Source organism: Asparagus officinalis, chromosome 9 (assembly GCF_001876935.1).
Source record: "Asparagus officinalis chromosome 9, Aspof.V1, whole genome shotgun sequence".
Taxonomy (NCBI): domain Eukaryota; kingdom Viridiplantae; phylum Streptophyta; class Magnoliopsida; order Asparagales; family Asparagaceae; genus Asparagus; species Asparagus officinalis.
Window position 1 is genome coordinate 59837139 of NC_033802.1, and position 21990 is coordinate 59859128.

Genomic DNA, 21990 nt, shown 5'->3' on the forward strand with positions numbered 1-21990 from the left:
GATAAAAATAAAAATAAAAATACAATATAACTCATGTAAAAATTATGTCTCTTCTTTTCATTTCTCACGGTAGTCGTATATCCAACATGAGACACATGAACAATCAATGTTACTTATTGGTCCAAAGTCACAAGTTCGTAAAGATTCTCTGTGCAATCAAGGGTGTAAAGGGTTCACAGCAGTCGGAACCTTAAAAATCTCGCGAGAAAATCGTAAACAACTATAGGGTACTCCATTCCCAAATGGGATTCAGAAGCCTTTGCAACAGTCCATGCTAAACAGAACCTCTTGGTACAAGAATCAATCTCTTTTAACACAGAATTCACTCTTGCCACCGAAACAAAATGATACAACGCGCGACACCACTAAGCTCCAAATCCAAATAAGAACGGATGGATTGAAACATGCACTTGTTATCTGAATACGATCGGTGACCAAGAGATCAAAATTACTACTTATCACAGTACAAATCAAACTATAACCGACTGTAAAGTAGAGATCAAAATTACTACTTACATAAATATCACAGTATAAATCAAACTATAACCGACTATAAAGTTACACCGTTATCTTCAATCGTCGATGAACAAAAGTGATAAGTATGAGATCTTATTTAAAGAATGGTATTAAAAATAACCATGCATGTAAAATTGCAAACATGCTGGTCGAGCATTATTCACTTTAATTCATGGTCATGCAGCAGCAGACTGTTTATCATCATGATCATCAAGATTCAATGCATGCAATAGCTTTGGCCATGATTCTGGGATCCCTCCTGGAAGTTCAAACTCCAAAAGCTTCCCTTGCTTGCGGTAGAAATCCTCAACAGGCTGGCTCTGCAGGAGGAAAAAATAACACTCATGAGTATAGTAGAGAAATGACGAGCTAAAGTTTGATTGTTTGATAAACAAAGAATTAAGATTTCCCATTGAATATTGGATTAATTGCACAAAGACACACCTGGAAGTTCGCGTTTTGAAACTTATTAAACATTCGAATTTGACAAATTGATACCCCCTTTTTTTGGTGACGATTTTTAACTGGGTGAAATTTTGGATATCCCCTTGGTTAAATTAATTGGTCTCTTTGAGGGTAAAAGAGTCAAAAAGATCTCATCCATGGGGTTTATCTGCCAAAATCAAGCTATAGAGATAATAGGTTCCAAAGTGTGATACTTTAGGGAGTCCATGTGCAATTAATTCTTTGATTATACTGCTTCTAAATTACATGAAGATGCACATAAGACACTTTGTAGCTTTGTTTTTTCATTTATTTCGCAGTGGCGTCCAGAAGATCCCAGCAATCATTTGCTCATCTACACATCAAGCTAGTAAAGATACAGTCACCATTGATATGTCATAATCCAAAAAGCATATTAGACCAACAGGAAACCCCTTTTTATAGCTCACCCCTAGTATTTAGACCCAAAATCCTATGAATATTTGCACAATATTCCGAAGCCTCAGCTTACCCTCAACAAATTGTGTCCCCATGTAAGCCCGTATCACCGCTACTCACATCGAGGCCATCACATCGAGGCCATTAACAAAAAATGTAATATAGATTATAGCCTACAAAAGTTGTGAATTTTAAAATACACTTAAGTAATTGTCATTGGTCAAAATCAACAAAAAATGAAAAAAAAAATCATCGATTATAACCCATGAAAATCATGTAGTTTGAAGTACACATAACAAATTGTTATTGGATCGAGATAAACGGCAATGGAAAAAATTCGGTGATAAAGCCATGAAAATCATGAATTTTGAAGCACAGATACTTATTTGTTATTGAGTTGAAAAGAGCGAAAAATGTAATTAAAAAATCATCGGTTCTAACTCATGAAAATCGCAAAATTTGAAGTATGCCTAATAAATTTCCACTGCATCAAACCAAATGAAAAAGGGCAAAAGTCATAGGTTATCTAGCCCATGAAAATCGTGAATTTTGAAGTACCCATACTTATTTGTCCTTAGATCAAAATGAAAGAATCTCGACAAAAACTTCGATTATAACCCATGAAAATCGCAAATTTTGAAGGAAGATACTGTAATAGCAATTGGCTCGAAAAAAAAATTGGACAAAATTCGTGAGTAATAACCCATGAATATTTTCAAGTACACAACCTTAATTGACATTGAGTCAATATGAACAATAATGGATAACAACCATGGGAATATAGCTAATGAGAATAAAAAATTTTGATGAAATGAAAACTAAATTAATATTCGGTCAAAATGGACTAAATAGACAAAAATTGTGAGTTCTAACACATAAACTTCAATAATTTTTAAGATGCACCATTAATTTTCATTGGGTCGAAATGAACAATAATGAAATTTTTTGTGTTATTAGTTAAAATGAAAAATTGAAGCATGAATAAATTAATTGCTATTACTTAAAATGAACAAACATTTAAAAAATCATAGGTTCAACATATGTAATAGTGATTACTTAAATATGCATAATTAATTATCACTTGTCGGAATAAATGAATATTGACAAATTGTGGGTTATAGCCAATGAAATTTACGAATTTTAAAGTATGCCTAATTACTAGCCAATGGGTTGAAATGAACGAAAATAGAAAAAAAAATCATAAACTATATCCCATGAAAATCATGACTTTTAAAGTACACATGTTGAAATGAACAAAAATGGACGAGAATCGTGCATAATAAACCCATAAAAATTATGAATTTTTAAGTACAACTAATTAATTACAATTTGGTCGAAATAGACGAAAAGGGCGAAATTCATGGGTTATAACCCACGAAAATTATGAATTTTGAAGTATGGAAACTTATTTTCCATTGGGTGAAATGAACGAAAATGATGAAAAATCATGGGCTACATAAGCCCATGAAAATTTCAAAATTTGAAGTACACTAATTTAATTGTCATTGGTCAAAACAGACAAAAATGAAAAAAAATAACATGGATTGTATGGCTCATGAAAATCGTGAATTTTGAAACATACATACTTATTTGCCCTTAAGTCGAAATGAGAGAAAATAGAAGAAAAAGTCTCGGATTTTAACCCCTCAAAATAGCAAATTCTGAAGACAAAAAACTTAATTACAATTGGATAAGATAGAACAAAATTGGAAAAAAAAAAATCTTGAGTCTGTTATATAGTCAATGGGAACAATAATAAAAAAATCGCGAGTTTATAGGCAAATAAAATCGTGAATTTTGATGAATGAAAACTAAATTAGTGTTGCGTCAAAATGGACTAAAATAGACAAAAATTGTGAGTTCTAACGAATAAAAATCATGAACTTTTAAGAGGTCGAATTGAAGAATAATGGAAAAATTTTGTAGTATAGCCCATGAAAATCGTGAATTTTGAAGTATGCATAACTAATTTCCATCAAAATAAAATGAACAAAAATTAACAAAAATCTAGGTTCTAGCCTATGAAAATAGTGATCAAATTACCCATAAATAATTGCCACTTGGTCAAATTGAACGATAATTGACTAAAATTGTAGACTATTAGCACATGAAAAATGTAAATTTTGAAGTACATCTAATTAATCGTCATCGGCTTGAAATAAACGAAAATGAAAATTTTCATGATTATAATCCATGAAAATCACAAATTTTAGAATAAGCATTAATATTATCATTGGGTCAAAATGAACAACAATATGAAAATTTTGTAGATCATGGAAACCAAAAATTTTGAAGTACGCATAATAAATTGTCACTTGGTGAAATGAAGGGCGAAAATCATAGGTTAGTCCATGAACATTGTGAATTTTGAAGTACGCCTAATTAAATGTCATTAGGTCAAAATAGACGAAAATGAGAATTCATGAATCATAGCCCATGAAAATCGTGAATTCTGAAACACATATACTTATTAGCTATCGGGTTATAACGAACCAAAAATGACAAAAATCCTAGATTATGACCTATGAAAGTTGTAACGTTTAAAGTAAGCCTAATTAAGTGGCACTTGGCCAAAACAAATGAAAATGGAAAAAAAATAACATGGATTATATCCATAAAATCCTAAATTTTAAAGCTCACATACTTATTTGCCCTTAGGTAGAAATGAACAAAATTGACAAAATCTTGGATTTAAGCCCATGAAATCCATGAATTTTGAAGAAAGAAAACTTAATTGCAATTGGCCCGAAAAAATGAAAACTAGACAAAAATCGTGAGTAATAATCCATGAAAATAAAAAAATTTGAAGTACACATCATTAATTGTCATTGAGTCGATATGAACAATAATAGACAAAAAACATGGGTTATAGCTAATGAAAATTGTGAATTTTGATGATGAAAACTAAACTGATATTGAGTAAACATGGACTAAAATAGACAAAAATTGTGAGTTCTAACCTATAAAACTTAGGAATTTTTAAGATGCATAATTATCCATTGAGTCGAAATGAAGAATGGAAAATTCACGCATTATAGCTCATGACAATCACAAATTTTGAAGTGCGCATAATTAATTGACATTAAGTTAAAATGAACAAAAATTGCAGAAATCATCAATTCCAACCGATGATAATATGATAAGTCTCTATTGAAGTACGCATAATTAATTGTCACTTGGTCTATATGAATGAAAATTGACAAAAGTTGTGGATTATAGTCTATGAAAATTATGAATTTTGAAGTACACATAATTAATTATCATTGGGTCAAAATGAACGACAATGAAAGAAATTCGTTGGTGCCCATGAAAATCACGAATTTTAAAGTACACATTTAATTGTCATTAGGCAGAAACGAACTAAAATGGACGAAAACCTTGAGTTATAGCCCGTGAAAATTGTGAGAAGTACGCTTAATTAATTGTCATTGGGTCAAAATGGGTCAAATTCGTGGCTTAGAGTCCACGAAAATTGTGAATTTTGAAGCACATATACTTATTTGCCATAGGATTGAAGTGAACAAAAAATGACAACAATCATAGGTTATAGCCCATTAAAATTTAAAAATTTGAAGTACACTAATTGGATTGCATGGGGTCAAAACAAATGAAAATGGAAAGAAATCATGGTTCTAACCAATAAAAATCGGGAATTTTGAAGTACACATTTATTTTTCCTTGGGGTCAAAATGAAAGAAAATTGACAAAATCTTGAATTATAACCCATGAAAACCACAAATTTTAAAGAAAGAAAACTTAATTGCTTTTTGTTGATTCATATTATCCCATTGTGATTAAGAATTAAATTGATTAGTCAATTTATTTTCATATATGATATTGCTCCTTAATATATGTATAGGTAACTAACAAAAAGAAAATCATAGCCTTCAACAAAAACATTCAAATTTTCTGAGCTCCATAAATTAATAGTAAAGTACTACATGCCCTGCTGAATTTGAAGACCAACATCATTCAGGACAAGTAACAGAAAAAATTCAGACTTTGGTTGCAGCATATGTAAAGTTTCCACAACTAACACACCAAATATAGGCAGACAATAAAATTCAGCAAAGAAACATTAGAATGAATTTAATTGAGATAATCAAGGAAATATAAAGATCACTTACAAAATGGATGACAAATGTAATCACTTGAGATAATTCAAAAGGATCCCATGACTAATTGTGAATTCGATTCCAAAACTAAGCGAAACAGTGACAAATATAATTTCAGCAAGGACAACAGTTCTGAGCAACAAGGGTAAGGAGATGCAAGACAATATAAAAGAAAACCGTACTGCTGGATGATTTAGAAAAAGATTTAGTTTTTACACAAAAAGAAATATATTAAATAAAACAATGAAAATAGAAGAAGGCAGGAAATACCGCATACCAGTTCATGATATATACGCAATCGCTCTTTTACCACTGGTTCAGTATCATCAGATCGAGCAATAAGCTTTGATGCACAATGTGAAGGTGGTAGAAGTGGGGCCATAGATAAATCAGGCCTCCCATTTTCACCCTTGATGTTGATATTAGCAATGTTAAAGTTTCCTCCACACTGGCTACAAATCCTCCTCCCAAGGCATTTCTCAAGTAATACATCCTCTCTCAGCTTCAGATTGATCACCAGGTCAATTTCAGTCACTCCATCAAGAATTTCCTAAATATGCAAAAAGCTATATGTGAATGAGCGCAAAAGTCAACAGCGTAAAATCAGGAGTTATAATTGCAATACAATCTTATATGGTGATTTGCATAAACAATGAAACTCATGCGAGAGTGGAAATTCAGATGAACATGTGTGGATAGGTTGATTCTTTATCTCTTCATTGTTCCTTTCTACTTATAGTGAAGATAAATTTGGCAAAATGATAGCAACATATACTACAATAAATAAAATCAGGGATTTGATCATGCATGAATGCGCCCACTTAAGGTCTTAAACAGTGGGCAACAGAAGAAAGAGTCATAAAGAGAGAAGCAAACAAAAGAAAAGCCTAAGGATATGGCTCGAAAGAGTAAACATAAAAACTTCAAGCAAAGCTAGTAAAGCCTCCAATGCAAGGTTACTAACTTGTATTAGGATTATCTCATACATGCTACAACACTTTTTGCATCCTTATCATCAATAAAGTGGCAAGCTTACGATCAATTAGCACTACAATGTTTAAACATAAAGAGAGGAAATGTAAGATGAGATTTTGGTGACCATTTGGCGCAAGTATTATGTAATGCTAAGGTAAGCAAGTCCTTCATATAATTATGTTTCAGGAAGGGTAAATCATACATATCAGAATGATATGGTTAAGAAGTGCTTTAAGTTTAGTCATCATTTTCCACACTAGTTATGTGGACTGTCAACGGATAATTTTAATTGAAGGTTTCAGAAATTAATCAGGTAAACATCTTTCTGATGATGCCCTTCACGGTATCTACCTAAAACAACAAGCATTATATATATATTATTGTGGAGCACATTTATTATTATTATTATTATTTTGGTTCTAATAGCATGGATGACTAAAAATCTAAGTATTTGAGAGAAAATAAGAGACCGCATGGATGTCTTTGGAAATTAAAATGGCTTCTAATCCTATCAAAACTGCAATAATAAATCACAATAAGTGTCCAAAAGAATTTCAAAATATTTCTAAATCCAATTTCTTAATATAAGTTTCTTACTGCTTGTCTTAGCGTCCGCGGAAAACCATCAAGAATGAATCCTGATTCACCCCTAGCTCCTCCCTCTTCAAGGCGCTTTGACAACAGTTTTATAATAATTTCATCTGAAACCAATTTGCCTTGATTGACAATTTCTGCAAGCTACATGAAAAATATAAACCAATACAAATCAATATGACATCAAGAGGAAGCAGTGCCCTGCTTTTAAAGAATATTCTATTTAATATGCAGAAAAGCAATGCAAATCAGTAAAGCCCTGATAAATGATTTCAGCTGGCCCACAATATTATATCATATAGTTTATCAACTAGCCAGAAAATTAACTTACTGCAGAAGAAACATTGCCTATTCAAACTCTAGATTTAATCAAATAAAGATGAATTTGGAAAGCTTTGCCTCCTATCTCTCATTTAAAATCCTCAATATGATTTACAATGTTTTCTCAAGGCACAGTAAATGTCATGCTTTATCGCACTGTCTGTGACGCAAAAACACATACTTAGCCCCAAGAATGTGAACTTGTAATTTTCAAAACATCAAGCATGTGGGTAGAATTTCACAAAATGGAGAGGCTTAAAAAAAAGGTTGCAGGTAAACCATATTTCTTAATCCATAGTGCTCAAAATTTTCACTCAAATAGAGAACAAATAAAACCATAACTTTTTCTTCATCACTTAGCATACCTGGAAGAGACCTCAAGTTCAGCATAATGTGAATGCAAGAAACAAAGTCAAAATAGTATAATTCTTTCTTGGGATCATGACATCTTGATTATAAGACAACTAAAAACGTAATTAAAAAACCATTGGTACAATCAGTATCAGACACTAAAAACATATAATAAATGCCCTTGGTACATCATTGGTATCGGTCCAGAGTGATTTCCTTTCACATAAATCCAAATGAAAAACAAGGAATGAGTTTGCTATTTTCACCACTTATGAGTTAAAGATGTAGCCGGGTGTAGACATGAACTCTTAAAAGTTCTCAAGGAGAAAGGTCAAATCAATGTTCTACAAATTTCTACCAGATCTAAGTATGATTAGAAATGAACAGCGAATAGATTAGTTCAGAAAAGTCCGTCAGGCAAAACTTTTTTCATGTCATTCATTAAGCTATGGTTACAGAGTTGTAGGTCAAATTAGGAGCGGAAAACAACAGAAACGAATCGATATCACATTCAAATTTGTATTTTGATGATTTTCTACTGTTCAAATTTGAATTCGAATTCGGGTCAAATACCTTAATGGCAAGGTTTTAAATGTCGGATGTCGGGTTCATGTCGGATGGCTAAAATCCATGTCGGATAGCGGAAATCGGGGATATATCGGAGGACATAGACTAAATATCGGATTGCCATATCGGGTAGTGCGCATATGTATAATATCATGTCCTAAATGTAATCTAAGCATTCATAAATTCAATATAAGCATATTTTATAAATTCTATAGACTAAACATATAAAAAGGTAAATAATATATGGATTTGGGTTCATAAATTCTTTCTATCGGGTTCATAAGAAACCCTTAAACATGAGAACGAGTCAAACGTGTTTGGGTATTTATCACTAAACCCAAACCGGATAACAAAAAACAGAACTTAAAAAAACGAGTCAAACGTGTTTGGGTATTTATCACTAAACCCAAACCGGATAACAAAAAACAGAACTTAAAAAAAGTACTATATCTGTCGATTTTTCAAAGCTAAAAAATAGGCCGATATGCCTGATATGACCCTGATATTTCCGATTTTGCCCTGAAAACCGACATACGAGTTGAAAACGTTCATGTCGTGTCGGTCAAGCCCTCAAACCGATATGTCGGCCGACATGTCGGACATGTCGGCCGACATTTAAAACCTTGCTTAATGGTGTTCATATTTGATTTGAATAAATAAGAGTTATTCGATAAACATTCGTGAATGTTTGTTAGCCATATGGTTTGGTGCTTCACCTTCTAAGTGATTGGTCCCTAGTTCGAGCCTTATTATGGACACAATTTTGGCTTTTTAATTTGTTTGAGGTTTCTGCATGTACACCACTCAAATTGTATATATTTGTAAAACTTTCCTTCAAAGCATTATAATTATTGGTTTTCGCTCTAAATTGCTTCTTTCACTCAAGTTCACACCTCAATTTGAACAAATTAAAATTTTTGATATATATCTAATCTACAATTAAATAAATATAAAATATTAACGAATATTTAATAATCAAACGAATCAGATATATGTTTGGTTAAATTCTATTCATTTATGAACTGAATACTAAAATTATTCGTTTATTGTTAAATGATCTATAGAACCAAATATGGCCAAATATCTTGACAAATAATAACCTAACTATGTGTTAATTACTGGGTTAATTTTAGAACCCCCCTCTTCAGCTATGGGGGTTGTCTTAGAGAACCCCTCTCAACTATCTTAACCCTACAAACCCCCTCAATTACGGGGTTGGTGGATATAACCCCCTTAACATTCAAAATATAACTATCCCCCTCAACTTTTCTCACTTAACCCCCTAAACTAATATCATTAAATCTAAAGAAACACATATTTAAAATAACCATACTACCCCTAAGAGGTTAAAAAATTTACCATGGTGTTTTTTTTAACTCTTTTGGTTAAAAATAATTCACATTTTATCCCCCTCTTCTGCATCTCCCTCCATATCCATTGCTAAACTTCTTTCATTTTTGTAATTATTCATGTTTCTAATATTTTGAACAATTGATTTTTAAAGAATTGTTTTCTCATGAAAAACCATCGAATTGAAGTCTAGTATTTTAATTGGGTTTGTTTTTTGAACTCACTCACAAGGGTTTCTCTATTAACCAAGGGTATTTTAGTCATTGCATATTTTTGAATTAACAATTAAGGGGTTATTTGAAAAAACTGTAAAGATAAGGGGGTTTTCTAAGACATCTTGTAGTTAAGGGGGGTTTAGTTGTATTTTGAAAGCTGGGGGGTTATCTACAACACCATCAAAATTGAGGGGGTTTTCCTAAAGTTAAAAAATCCTAGAGTTAAAAATGATGAGGGAGGTTTTCTAAGACAACCCCCTAGTTGAGGGGATTTTCTAAAATTAAACCTTAATTATTTGGTTCACTTCCATCCCTAGGTCAAATGCAAGATATAAATGAAATCAAAGAAAAAATTTTAATATGTTAAAGGACATACAAAAACTAACTTTCATGGTGGCTATGTTACCTAGATACTTCTAATATGGACCCGTACCCGACACTTCTTGGACACCTCTAGAATATATGCATATATTTATTCAGACCAATACTCAATTATACATTGCTTGTTTAAATTTAAACAATTGTCATATATTTCTTGGATATCTATCCTGCATTGCACATCCATTTTTGTAATTTGTTGAATAAGGGTCGAGTTTGTTTCATACTTAAGGAGTTATGATTTAAAAGGATCATTTCATTTACATACATAGCTCAGGATTATGATTATGTTACTTATATCTCATCAGTTTTAGTCATGTCCCCATTACCTTTTATAAGTTTGTTGTGTCCTATACCCATACTCATACTCACACACGTACTCGTACCCATGCAACTTAGCATGGTGGATTCATCAAGACCTAGAATGACCTTGCTTATGAGCATGGTTAGCATAGCGTCGTAGGCCTGAAATAAGTCTAAGATTGTAAAGAGAACTAAGTAAACAGAGCAGATGGAAAACAACTTTCTAAAAGCATTTTTTCCTCGAATACATGTCTAGCATCACGATATGAACAAAACTTGTGAAAGATGGAAGGCAGCTGCTAGTTTGATATTTGACAACTTCTTAGTACCAATGTATTAAATATCAGCCGATACATCGCTATATTGACCGATATATCGATTTGATGCCCTTCCGATACGATATTTATGAAAAAATATCGTTTTTAAAATTTTACAACTTTTTCTTGTATATCGGAAATATCGGTCGATATTGGCTAATATTCAAATGAAAAAGGTTAATGAGTGGTCTTGGTTCCCACTAGACCCGAAAACTTAATAAATTTACAAGCCCAAATACCTAAATCTCTAGTCAATCTCATATTTCTCCTCCCTCTTCGTTTGGCACTCAAGCTCAAAAACACTAAGTGATCTCAGATACGAATCTCTCTCCTCTCTCTCCATTCTCTCTTTCTCTTCTCTAATTCTCCTCTCTCTCTCTCTCTCCATTCTCTCTCTCTTCTCCAATTCTCCTCTCTCTCAACTCTCTCAGCTCCTCCTTAGACACCTATGTCTCTCTTCCTCTCTCCTCTCTCTCAACTTCTCTCTCCTTTCTCTCTTCGCCTTCCTCTCTCTTCCCCCTTCGTTCATGTCCTCTCTCTCTATCTGACCTCTACATGTATCTAATATCTCTAAACGTCGTATATCATTATCCATGATGCAATCTCTTATGTTTAGAATACATTAAATATGTTTTGATCACATATTACAATGTTATGTTACATATTACAATATTATGTTACATATGAACATCATCCGATGACATCCCGATATTTTTTTATATCCCCAATATATCTCCGATTTTCGCAATCTGATATGGATTTTGGCCATCCGATATTTCCAATATTTTCGATAGTTAATACATTGCTTAGTACTAGTAGTGACATAGCCGTCATTAGCCAGCAAATGTAGTGACATAGCCCTCATTAGTTTTATAACCTCTTTAGAGCCAATGACATAGAACATGATGACTTACTTTGATGATCAGACAATAAACCAAATGTCCTCAGTACTGTCCAAATGAAAAAAAAATGATAAGAATTTGCAGGCATTACTTAATGAAATAAGAAGAACCTATGATGTTTCACGTGATGCAAAATGGCTATAACTTTACTCACGAACATCACAACGGAAGAGTAAAATCAGCACAAGTTGATAACAACAATTATTAGACAATTGTGATATTATGAACATAATAAAATTATGGATGGCTAAAGAGGAGAGATTCTGGAGCACCCACTCATCACTCACTGAGATGATCATGATGTTGGAGGGAAAATTTTATTAATATGAGAAGTGCTTTATGGATTCAAATGTTAAAGAAGTAAGCATGAATATGTCCCCCAAAAAAGAGTATTTAAAATGAGAATGTTAAAATTAATTAGTGGCAATTCAATAAACATAGGACTGAGAAATCATGGGACTCATAAAAAGTTAGGGGTAACTCAACTTGTGAATAAGAGGAAAATTCGCCCGAGATGAACGGGTGGAAAAGCTTGCGGTAGAGGGACCAAAATGAACATGAATTTAGGCAAATAAAATTAACAAAAGGGTGGCCCTTCAAGAGTTACATGGAGAAAAGGGATTAATATAGCGGGCCTCAAAATTATCAAACAAAGTTTTTTTAATGTTCTTCCTGCCAAAAAAAAGAAAAAAGAAAAAGAATTTTATGTGCATTAATAGTCATAGTAACATAAAAAATAGTAGAACATTCTTATTTACACAAAGTAACATGCAATGCAGCTGTATAGAAGTTAAATAACTAATCTAGACTACAATATGAAGATAATTATGAGGAAAAACAAGTTTGGAGGAATCATTGAAATATCCTCATTTTCTTAACTTTGTTTTTAGGTTATTTTTAGTTTGTTTACAGGTAAAGTGGTAACTATTATTATATAAAGAAAATTGTGAGGGTAAATAAGTTTGGAGTTTGGAGTTTGGAGGAATCCTTGAAAATCCATACTTTTCTTCACTTTGCTTTAAGGTCATTTTTAGTTTGTTTAGGGGTAAAGTGGTAATTGTCGAAGAACAGACATTTCTCCTCATCTCTCTATAAATTTATATAGTCAAAACTACAAATAATAACTTAATATTAGAGCCTATAAAAACGAAAAAGCAATGGACTCAAAACACTTTACTTTTATTAATAAATCTCAAAATATAAATTAAAATGAAGTTGTTACAGGTGAAGAAGAATTGTGTAAAATGGACATAAAAAACTTTATATTAAGATAATTGATAATTCGAATAGTGTAGAAAAGAGAAAATAAAAATACAAAACTATAGCAATAAAAAATCCTCTTTGCCACATAAATGAGTAAAACAAATAAAGACTATTGCAGTATTTAGGGTAAATAGATATTAAACATAAAATCTATTGAAACTTTTAGGGTATTAAAATGGAAATAAACCCTCTTAATATAAAATTAGGGTAAATAAGTTTTATTGTCTATTTCACGTGCATTTGTACATTTGGTGTTGCTAGTGAATCATAAAGAACACAGAAGCACATAACAACATGAATACTTATTAGCCTCGTCTAGCGCATACTATCCAATCTAAATCTTCGTAAGCTAATATTAGATTAAACAGTGAACTATGACCATATAGTAAAAAGGCTCCTTTAACAAATTGAGCTAAGTCTTCCAATCTAGCTATTCAGATCACTTTATCTCAGTGCCAATTTCATGACAAAGCGGCGATTAAATATACCAAATATAGCCACTGATACACTAAACATATACACTTACAAACCTAGCCACTGATGCACCAGTTATTGCAACTTACATATCTGTATATCAACTGAAATAGAAAGTGGGCTTAGAAATATTTCGTTTGGGTGTAAAAATGATTTTGTAAATAGGTATAGCATAAAACAGCTTATTTGCACTTCAACAGCCAAGTTTCGCCCTTCTATAAATTTGATACCCTTAAATTCTATTTTTACAATTTGAAGCCTTAAAATTTTAAAATTAAAGTTAATTTGACAAGTTGATACCTCAAAGTCCTAGCCTTGTTACCTTCCTCTAAACTCAAAGAGCTAAAACTTGGTAAGGAAACTGTTCTTCATACACTTTTCTATTCTTGGACAAAATTAACGTCCAACTTACTTGCACTTTGGGTCATCAAATTCTCAAAACAGAACTTTGGGGCTAAGCCTTTGAAACTAGAATGAGCTAAAAGCTTGGGTTTAGAAACAAGAGTGAAACTCCTAAATTTATCGAAGATGCAACATCCCCTTCCTTCTTCACTCTCAAATCCAAACCTTCAACACAAAAAACACCCCCAATATCAAATATTTATCCCCACACAATCAACCTTGTACCTGTTTCGAGAGAGGACCAGAAGAATTGAGCTCTTCGCGAACGAGATCACCAGTGGCAATATGAGGAACTCCGAGAAGACTCGAGAGCCTGCTCGCATAAGTCCCCTTTCCAACGCCTGGACACCCCAAGAACACCCACTGCACGTTCCTCTCCGCCGCCGCCGTGCGGCCAGTGGTCGCCGGAAAGCTCGGGTCTTTAATGGAAGAAGACAGCGAGGAGAAGGTCAGCGCCGGAGATCTAGCGGCGACGGCGGATCTGATGAGGCGGTTGAGGACCGCCATCGAAAAGCAGGGGATCTTGCCTGAAGTTTTTCTATGGAGATGTTTTTGATAGAGGGATTTTTGAGGGGAGAGAGGGTAAAGTGCACGTTGAAAGAACGCGGTGATTTCGCGGGAGAGGCGTCACGGCGGTGGCAGAAAGTGACGGCCATTAAGGGCGAGGGGAATTGGGTCCACCCACGTGCTTGAATCTTGTGTCAATTATTTAAGGCTAAGGCACTGTTTGGCAACAAAAAAAAAAAAGTGTCTTCTCTAAGAGCTTGTGTCTTATTGACTTGGTCAATAAGCTAGTAGAGCTGTTTGGTGACCAAAAATAGAAGGAGATTATTTTAGAGATTGTGTCTTTTGCAAGTAGCTTTTGAAAAGCTACCTCAAGTAGCTTTTGTCTTTGGGAAGGAGCTGCCAATTTTTGTCTTCCGTTTTTGCCCCTAATAATTCTAATTTTATATCAATAATATTACATGTCTTTTTTAGTCATTTAACAAACTTAAGCTAGTTGTACAGCTACTTTTGCCAAACAGCTCTAGTCAATCAGCTAGCTACACAGCTAACAGCTTTCAGCTACAATTTCACAGCTTTCAGCTAGCTTAACAGCTTTCAGCTATAATCTCGCAGCTTTCAGCTAGTTTTGCCAAACAGAGCCTAAATATCAGAAAACCCCTTTTAACTTTTAACTCCCTGGATGGTTATAAGATAATCTCCAATTACTTCTAGAATATCACAACCCCTCGTTCCTTTTGAGAACGTTCGAACTATAAATGTGGTTGCAACATCATGAGTAAGTGTGGTTTGATACAGTTGGATCCATATGTTGTTCCACCTATATTTATGAGTTATTGGTTGGTTATACTTACAATACGAAAAATAGTATTGCAACATCCAAGTATGATGCGTATTGTTGTAATAATATTTTAGTTGTTGCGTATTGTTGCAACGTCCAGGTGAGCTGCGTATTGTTGCAACATCTAAGTATGCTAAAAATGAGGTTGTTACAGTCACCCTCAAATTTTAAAGTGTTACAACAATATTTTAGCTGCTACTACTTGCGGGTTCAACTATATTTTTCACAACAACCTTTAACCAAAGACACTAGGGGTTATTAGAAACCCCCCACTAAAAGTGGTAACCGTCAATTTTTACTAGAAGAACATCCATCGGCATAATTTTATCAATCGATATGAAAAATTGCAGTTAACATTATTAGGGTAGTTTTTTTAAATTAATAAAGTCTTAAACTTAAAGATGATTTACTAGTAAGCTTTAAACATAAGGGGTTTCCTGATATTTTAAAAGTTAAGGAGGTTATTTGGTAATCATCCAAAGTCAAAGAGGGTTTTCTAATATTTAGTCAATATTTAAAACTTTAATTGTGCACTTAAATGCCCTATATTCTCTCATACTTAGCACTTATTTACCATACTTCTCTATGGCATCACTTAAGTAGTCTAAAGTTTGTGAAAATTTGCATGAAACCACTCTCAGATATGTAAACGTGATAATTTCTCCCGAAAATTATTATTTAACACTTACATGCTAATTATAGAACTCTTTAACTCTAAATTTTAATAAAATTTATTTTTAAAACTACCATAGTTCTGCTTTAAATCCACCATAATCCTTTTGAGATAGGATTTTGATGGTTCTAATATGAAATTTAGCAAATATTAAGAGTGAAAATGTTATGAAGCATGCAGATATCACATAAGAATGAAGTTTTGGATATTAGGATGCCTGAGAATACTTAAGTGCAAATTTATATAGTTTTTTTTAACAAATAGATCTTTTGAGAGTAAATGAGTGAAAAAGGTTTCAATCGAAGAACCTCTGTGCAACACTTACAGAACTATAGAGAGTATATCTGCAATCAAATGCCAATAGAGAGCAAGGGTGGAATTAGTTTCAAGTGTTGCAGTACAGTTGCTTTCATATAATTTTCAAAATTACATACAAGTCCTTGTGATATTTGTAATTTGCCCACTATAAATTTTAAAGATTGCAACATCAATTTGTGTAAAAATATTGAATAAGTTTATAGCAAGTTGGATTAACACATTTAAAATATTGCTAGTAACACCTAGCGCTAGCTAATACGAACCCTCAATTATCATCGGCTTGAGTACACCATAAAATAAATTTGAAACAAACCACCAAACACAGTTTAAGCATGGCAAATAAGAAAGATCTTGTGTGAATGATGAAACCAAGGGTAACTCTTCTCACCGAATTGATCAGAAGATGATGAGTGTGACGAGAAAGAGTTTGTTAGGCCTCCGGGGGTTTAAAACTCCAATTTAATTTTCTTCAAACAAACCCTAACATTTTTTATCTTCAAGCTCTCTTCAGAACCCTAGAATCCTCTCCTTCAAATTTATCTCTTATAATCTTATATAGCATCAAATTAATCAGGAAAGAGAGATTTTAATCATAGTAAAAGTTAAAGATGCAAGGGATCAATGAATGATTGTGATTATATCATCAAATTTATAATAAGTTGTCTTAATCATCGATGGGCCTTCACCACTATCGATGGATCCTTTAGCACTATTGATAGGTGCATGTAAATCATCAATAGGTTGAATTCCTATTTCTAGAAATCTGTAATTTATTCCTGTAAACCATTAATGACCTCAACCTCATCCATGGGTTCCTGACGACCATTGATGGGCCTAAGGTTAAAATCAGCTTTAGTGCTGATTTTCGCGTTGTTTTGCTTTGTACACTTCGTATACCTGTTTTTACTTATACTATATCATCTTAAACACATATTTGTACAAAACGACAGTTTGTTATTACTTAAGAACGAGTTATTGTACAGACTACATCCTAGCAATCTTTCCCTTTTATTAATAACAAAATTAAAATTTAAAATACTTGAATATACATAATTGAGAGATATATAAAATGATAATAAGCACAAATATTTTTTATACAAAAGTGAAAGATATGCAACAGTCCCCCTACATTCATGTATTCATGAAAAGTGTAATCAAGCATAGTGTGACGCCCCTGCTTTCACACATGGCTGCAATCCATGGTGAATCCAGAGATGTCAAACCTGCCATGCACCCACACTATTCAGCAACAAGTTTTACCAATCATAACAATATCCTCTAGTGGAATCAAAACAAGGTGCAAGTACAAAACATGTAAAAGAAAGGAAGTAACTGCAACAGACATGATATAGAAAGGAGTATCTCATAAATAAATCTTGTCTCAATGAACAACCTGTAATACATATGATATCTAAAATAAATAAATACACTGTAGGCATTCAAAAATGCCAAATTCCAAAATATGAGAAGGGTGGTCAGGAAAATGAACTTCGGCTCAATCAGAGACGAGGCTTGTCGTTTAGTGAAGATCAACCTCAAGAACAAGAGTCGCCATGCAGCGAAGCTCAACATCAAAAGACAAAGCTCATTATTGAATAAAACTGATCTTGAGACTTGAATCTCGTCATTGGATACGAGGTTCGAGGTTCACTAGTGGATACAGGGTTTGGAGCTCGTCATTGGACACGAGGTTCAAAGTTCATTACCAGGCGTAGAGCTCATTAGTGAAGATGAGGTTCGTCAAAAGGAAACTTACAAGACTTGCTACGTAGTTGGATTTGGCTGACGAAGATGAAGTTCGTTAGTTAAGACGAGGGTCGTCAGACGAAGTTAGTGAAGACAAGATTCGTCAGAAGAATCTGGTTTACTATAAAGTTTGCTTGGTAAGACGAACCTCACTGTGTATCGAGGCTCGTCTTACTTGACGAACCCCGTTTCAATTAAAGATGAGGTTCATCATCCACGTGAGATTTATCTGTAACGGCTCCGAAGACTTAGTCAACTATGTGGGCTAATCTTCAGGAGCACGTTACGGCGTGTGCTGATTTGGAGGAGGAAGTTACGCCCCTCTATCCGTGATTGTAGCACGTCAGTTATGTGTTTAAACCCTATAAATAGCCATGGATGGCTACATAGATAGGGGTTGGATATTTTAAACTTGGACTTCAAGAAGCATCAGAGATCAAAGTTTTTGCACATGGATCCGGAGTTCGAACCTCGATTCCAACCGGTCAACGAACGTGAGAAGCTTTAGTGATCTTGGTCTGATCGTCAACGAGAGGCAATCTTGACTCGAGTATCGAGGGCAACATCATTTCTCTACTAAGAACCCACCTTAAACAAAAGAGAAGCTGAATTAATCTTCTGTTCATCTGTAATCGAGAGAGTATGAGTGATTGTAAGGGTTTCGTACCAAGCGATCGAACCCATTTCTTAAAATAAGAGAATCAATCAATCTTCAATTTTTCGACCTTACAGACGATGGCGAACACAATGGGAGCATCCATTCTTTCCGATGAGATGGTGGTAGTGCAATCAGATAAGATCGCTGTGGGAACGGACGCCAAGACTTTGATCATTGAATTTGACCAGTCCAAGTATGAGGATTTTCTCTCTTCTGGTAACTCTAGTCCCACGAAGACACGTAAGTGTCGTCGAGTCTTGTATGAGACTTCAGCCTAAGTGGCTTCTGATGATTCAACTCGAGTTAACCTCGAGGATAAGTCTATGCCCCTCAAAGAGGAGGCTCCAGCAACTAGCCGACAGGCTAAGAAATAGGTTGTCAAGCAATCTAGCCGAACTTCGGCTTCTACCAGCCAAACTATATCTTTTGATAACGAACCTTGCCCAGCTCCGGTTGAAGCAAAGGTTCCCACTGGTTCACTTTCGAGACACACTCGATAACGTCAGTGCCAGAATCAAGCTTACCGTAGGGCTCGAGCTTTGGTCTCGCTAGACGGTTTTCATTATCAACCGAGGGTTGATCAGCCTAAGGTCAACAAGTGTAACGAGGGTCAGGTGAATGAGGAACATATGAAAGACGGACCTCATCCTCGTACTCGAGTAGGCTCAGACAACGAACCTTAGGTTATGAACCAACTGAGAAGGCACAAGCGTCAAGCTCGCCCTACCAACGAATGTCGTCGCATGAATGACGGAGTTCGTCAGTCTACCCAAGTTCGTCAGCCTCTACCTCTCAGAGGGTCTCACTCGGGTAAAGCCAAGATGACGGAGTCAACTGGGGGTTATCCAGCTGGTGACCTTTGAGATTATCTTACGCGCAAGCGCAACATGAGCCAAATGCAATCTCATTGCTACTGTGAGAAACTTATTTCTGTAGTACTTTCTCAATGCCCATGTGGAGAGTCGACACATAAATCGACAGTCTTCGAAAGGTTGACTGAGCCTTCAACAATTTCTTTGTCAAGAAGAAGACACTTTCGCCCCAAGAAGCAAGCATCTAAGAATCGTCACATCAAAGTGACGATTAACATGGTTGGCAAGGGTAAAAGAAAAGTTTTGACTAATTCCTCAGAATCTTCTGATCCTGAATACTCTCCAGGATTAGGTGAAATGCTTGTTGAAGGACAAGGGGTGTTTCAACACACTCGTACTCGTAAGGGTATAGTGGTTCCGTTCGATTACCGACAATTAGCGAGAATCACAGACGAGGCTGAGCAAGAACCTAAAAACTCAGCCATTGCTACTTCTCAGCCTTCCAATACAAGCCAAAGTGAACAAGCAAGTGCTCACATGGCAGGAAATGAGGAAGATCTAGCACGATAGCTAGAAGAGCAACAATCGATAATTTGTCAGCAACAGAAGTCCATCAGACGCCTGGAAGCAATGGTGGAGAGACTCCGTGAGGAGAAGGAAAAGAAGAAGAAGAAGGTTCATTCCCAAGCCTCGGGATCTAGGCGTAGACGATCTTCACCCATCGATGAAGAAAATAATCGCTAAGACCAAAATAGCAATGATGAAGACGACGATGAGGAAAATGTTGTGAAGATTCATTTTGAATCATCCGAAGCTGAATCTAATCCTCGTACGAAAGTACGAGGCCAAAAGTGGGATGCCTTTCAAAAGCAACTTGACGCATTGAAGCTCTAAGGAAACTTTAAAGAGTTAGGGGTGACAAGACCATATCCAAGTGAATGGGATACTATCCCGTATCCTCCGAAATTCAAACCGCTCTACTTAGTACAATTTGACGGCAAGGGTTCCCCTACCCAACATATTTATTACTTTCAAGCACAGATTGGACATATAGTGGGTAATGATCCTATTATGACTCGGTTATTCATCAGTACCCTAAAAGGGGTGACTTTTGAGTGGTTCCGCAGACTTGAGCCAGGGTCAATCCAAAGTTGGAAGGATTTTGAGAGGCTTTTCTTAACCCAATTTTTCGATGATGACACTAAAGTGTCTATGGCCACACTATTATCTGAAAAGCAGAAGAAGACGAAGTCGGTCAGTGACTTCGTCAAGAGATTCAGAAATTGATCGTTGCATTCACGCGATCAACTTTCTGAAGCTACTCTTATGGAGATGTGCCACAACAATCTTTCTATTAATATTTTGTCCAAGATGGGTGTTGTTGAAGCCCGTTCATGAAAAGATTTGGTTTGGCAAGGAGAGTAGGTGGAAAACATGCTCAAGAGAATAGATGCTGAAGAACCTCAAGAATCACAGCCTAAAAAGGGAGGAGGTAAAGGCAATTATAATTCCCAGAAATAATCAAAAGGAAAGGATACTCTAGCAGTTGAAACAACATCATCCCCGAAGTCTTTAACAAAACAGAAGGGAAATACTTCTGATAATCGTTTTCAGAAGAAATATGATTTTAAGGATGAACATGTGGGTTCTATTCTTATATCTTTGATCAAGATGAATAAGATCAAATTGCCAGAGGTAAAACAGAATGCAAAAGTATCAAGGACTGACAATCCTAACTTTTGCATGTACCACAGGATGGTGCATCATCCAACCAAAGCTTGTTACATCCTGAAAGATAAAATCCAGGCTTTGTTAGACGTAGGTGTGATGACCCTTCAAGCTGAGCAAAAGAAGGTATCTACGAATATGGTCTCACTTCAGTTTGGAGATTTCGCCGATGTGCAAGTACAAGACGGCATGAAACCTATTCCTTAAGCAGAGGCAAGAGTAGTGAACTTCGACCCGCATCAGAAGAAAGTAAAGGGAATGGTCCCCTACACTACTCCTAAAGGTGAATTGATGTGGGTTTGTCTTGACTTACTAATGGAAGAACAGTGGTCATTAGCAAAGTCAACGAAGCTTAAAGCCAAGCAAAAATTTTGCAACGCTATTTCAGCCGTTCCAGATTGGAGGGTTGAAACTGCGTCACTTAGCAGTTCTGAAAATGAGCAGCCAACATTCACTGTGCAACCTGCACAAATATCAGGAATATGTGGGGGAGAAAAAGTATTTGAAGAAACATTCTGAAATAGCAGTTGCACCACCCAAACCAGGGAAAGAAGTAGCGGAGCAAACTCAAGCGAAGGAACTTCGTTACAGAAAAGCACTCAGGAAAGATGCGCCAGAGAGCTCGAAAGATTCTTTTTGGTTTGATATGACCCGTCCTATAATTGATCAAAGCATTTGAGGTGGCTAAGAACGATCTTCCTAGAATGACGGGGATTTAACTTTTGAGATTGGAAACGGGCTGCGTTTCCAAGACAATAAAATCAACAGAGAAAATGAACTCTCCA

General features: G+C 34.9%; 1 protein-coding gene across 1 annotated transcript; it reads right to left on the minus strand.

The window, feature by feature from the left end:
* LOC109824456 (probable adenylate kinase 1, chloroplastic) lies at window positions 396-14561 on the minus strand. The gene is made up of 4 exons (XM_020391058.1): window positions 14151-14561; window positions 7086-7226; window positions 5791-6063; window positions 396-836 (listed from the first exon to the last, which is right to left on the minus strand). The coding sequence occupies exons 1-4, from the start codon at window positions 14430-14432 to the stop codon at window positions 693-695; spliced, it is 840 nt and encodes a 279-aa protein (XP_020246647.1). The 5' UTR covers window positions 14433-14561; the 3' UTR covers window positions 396-692.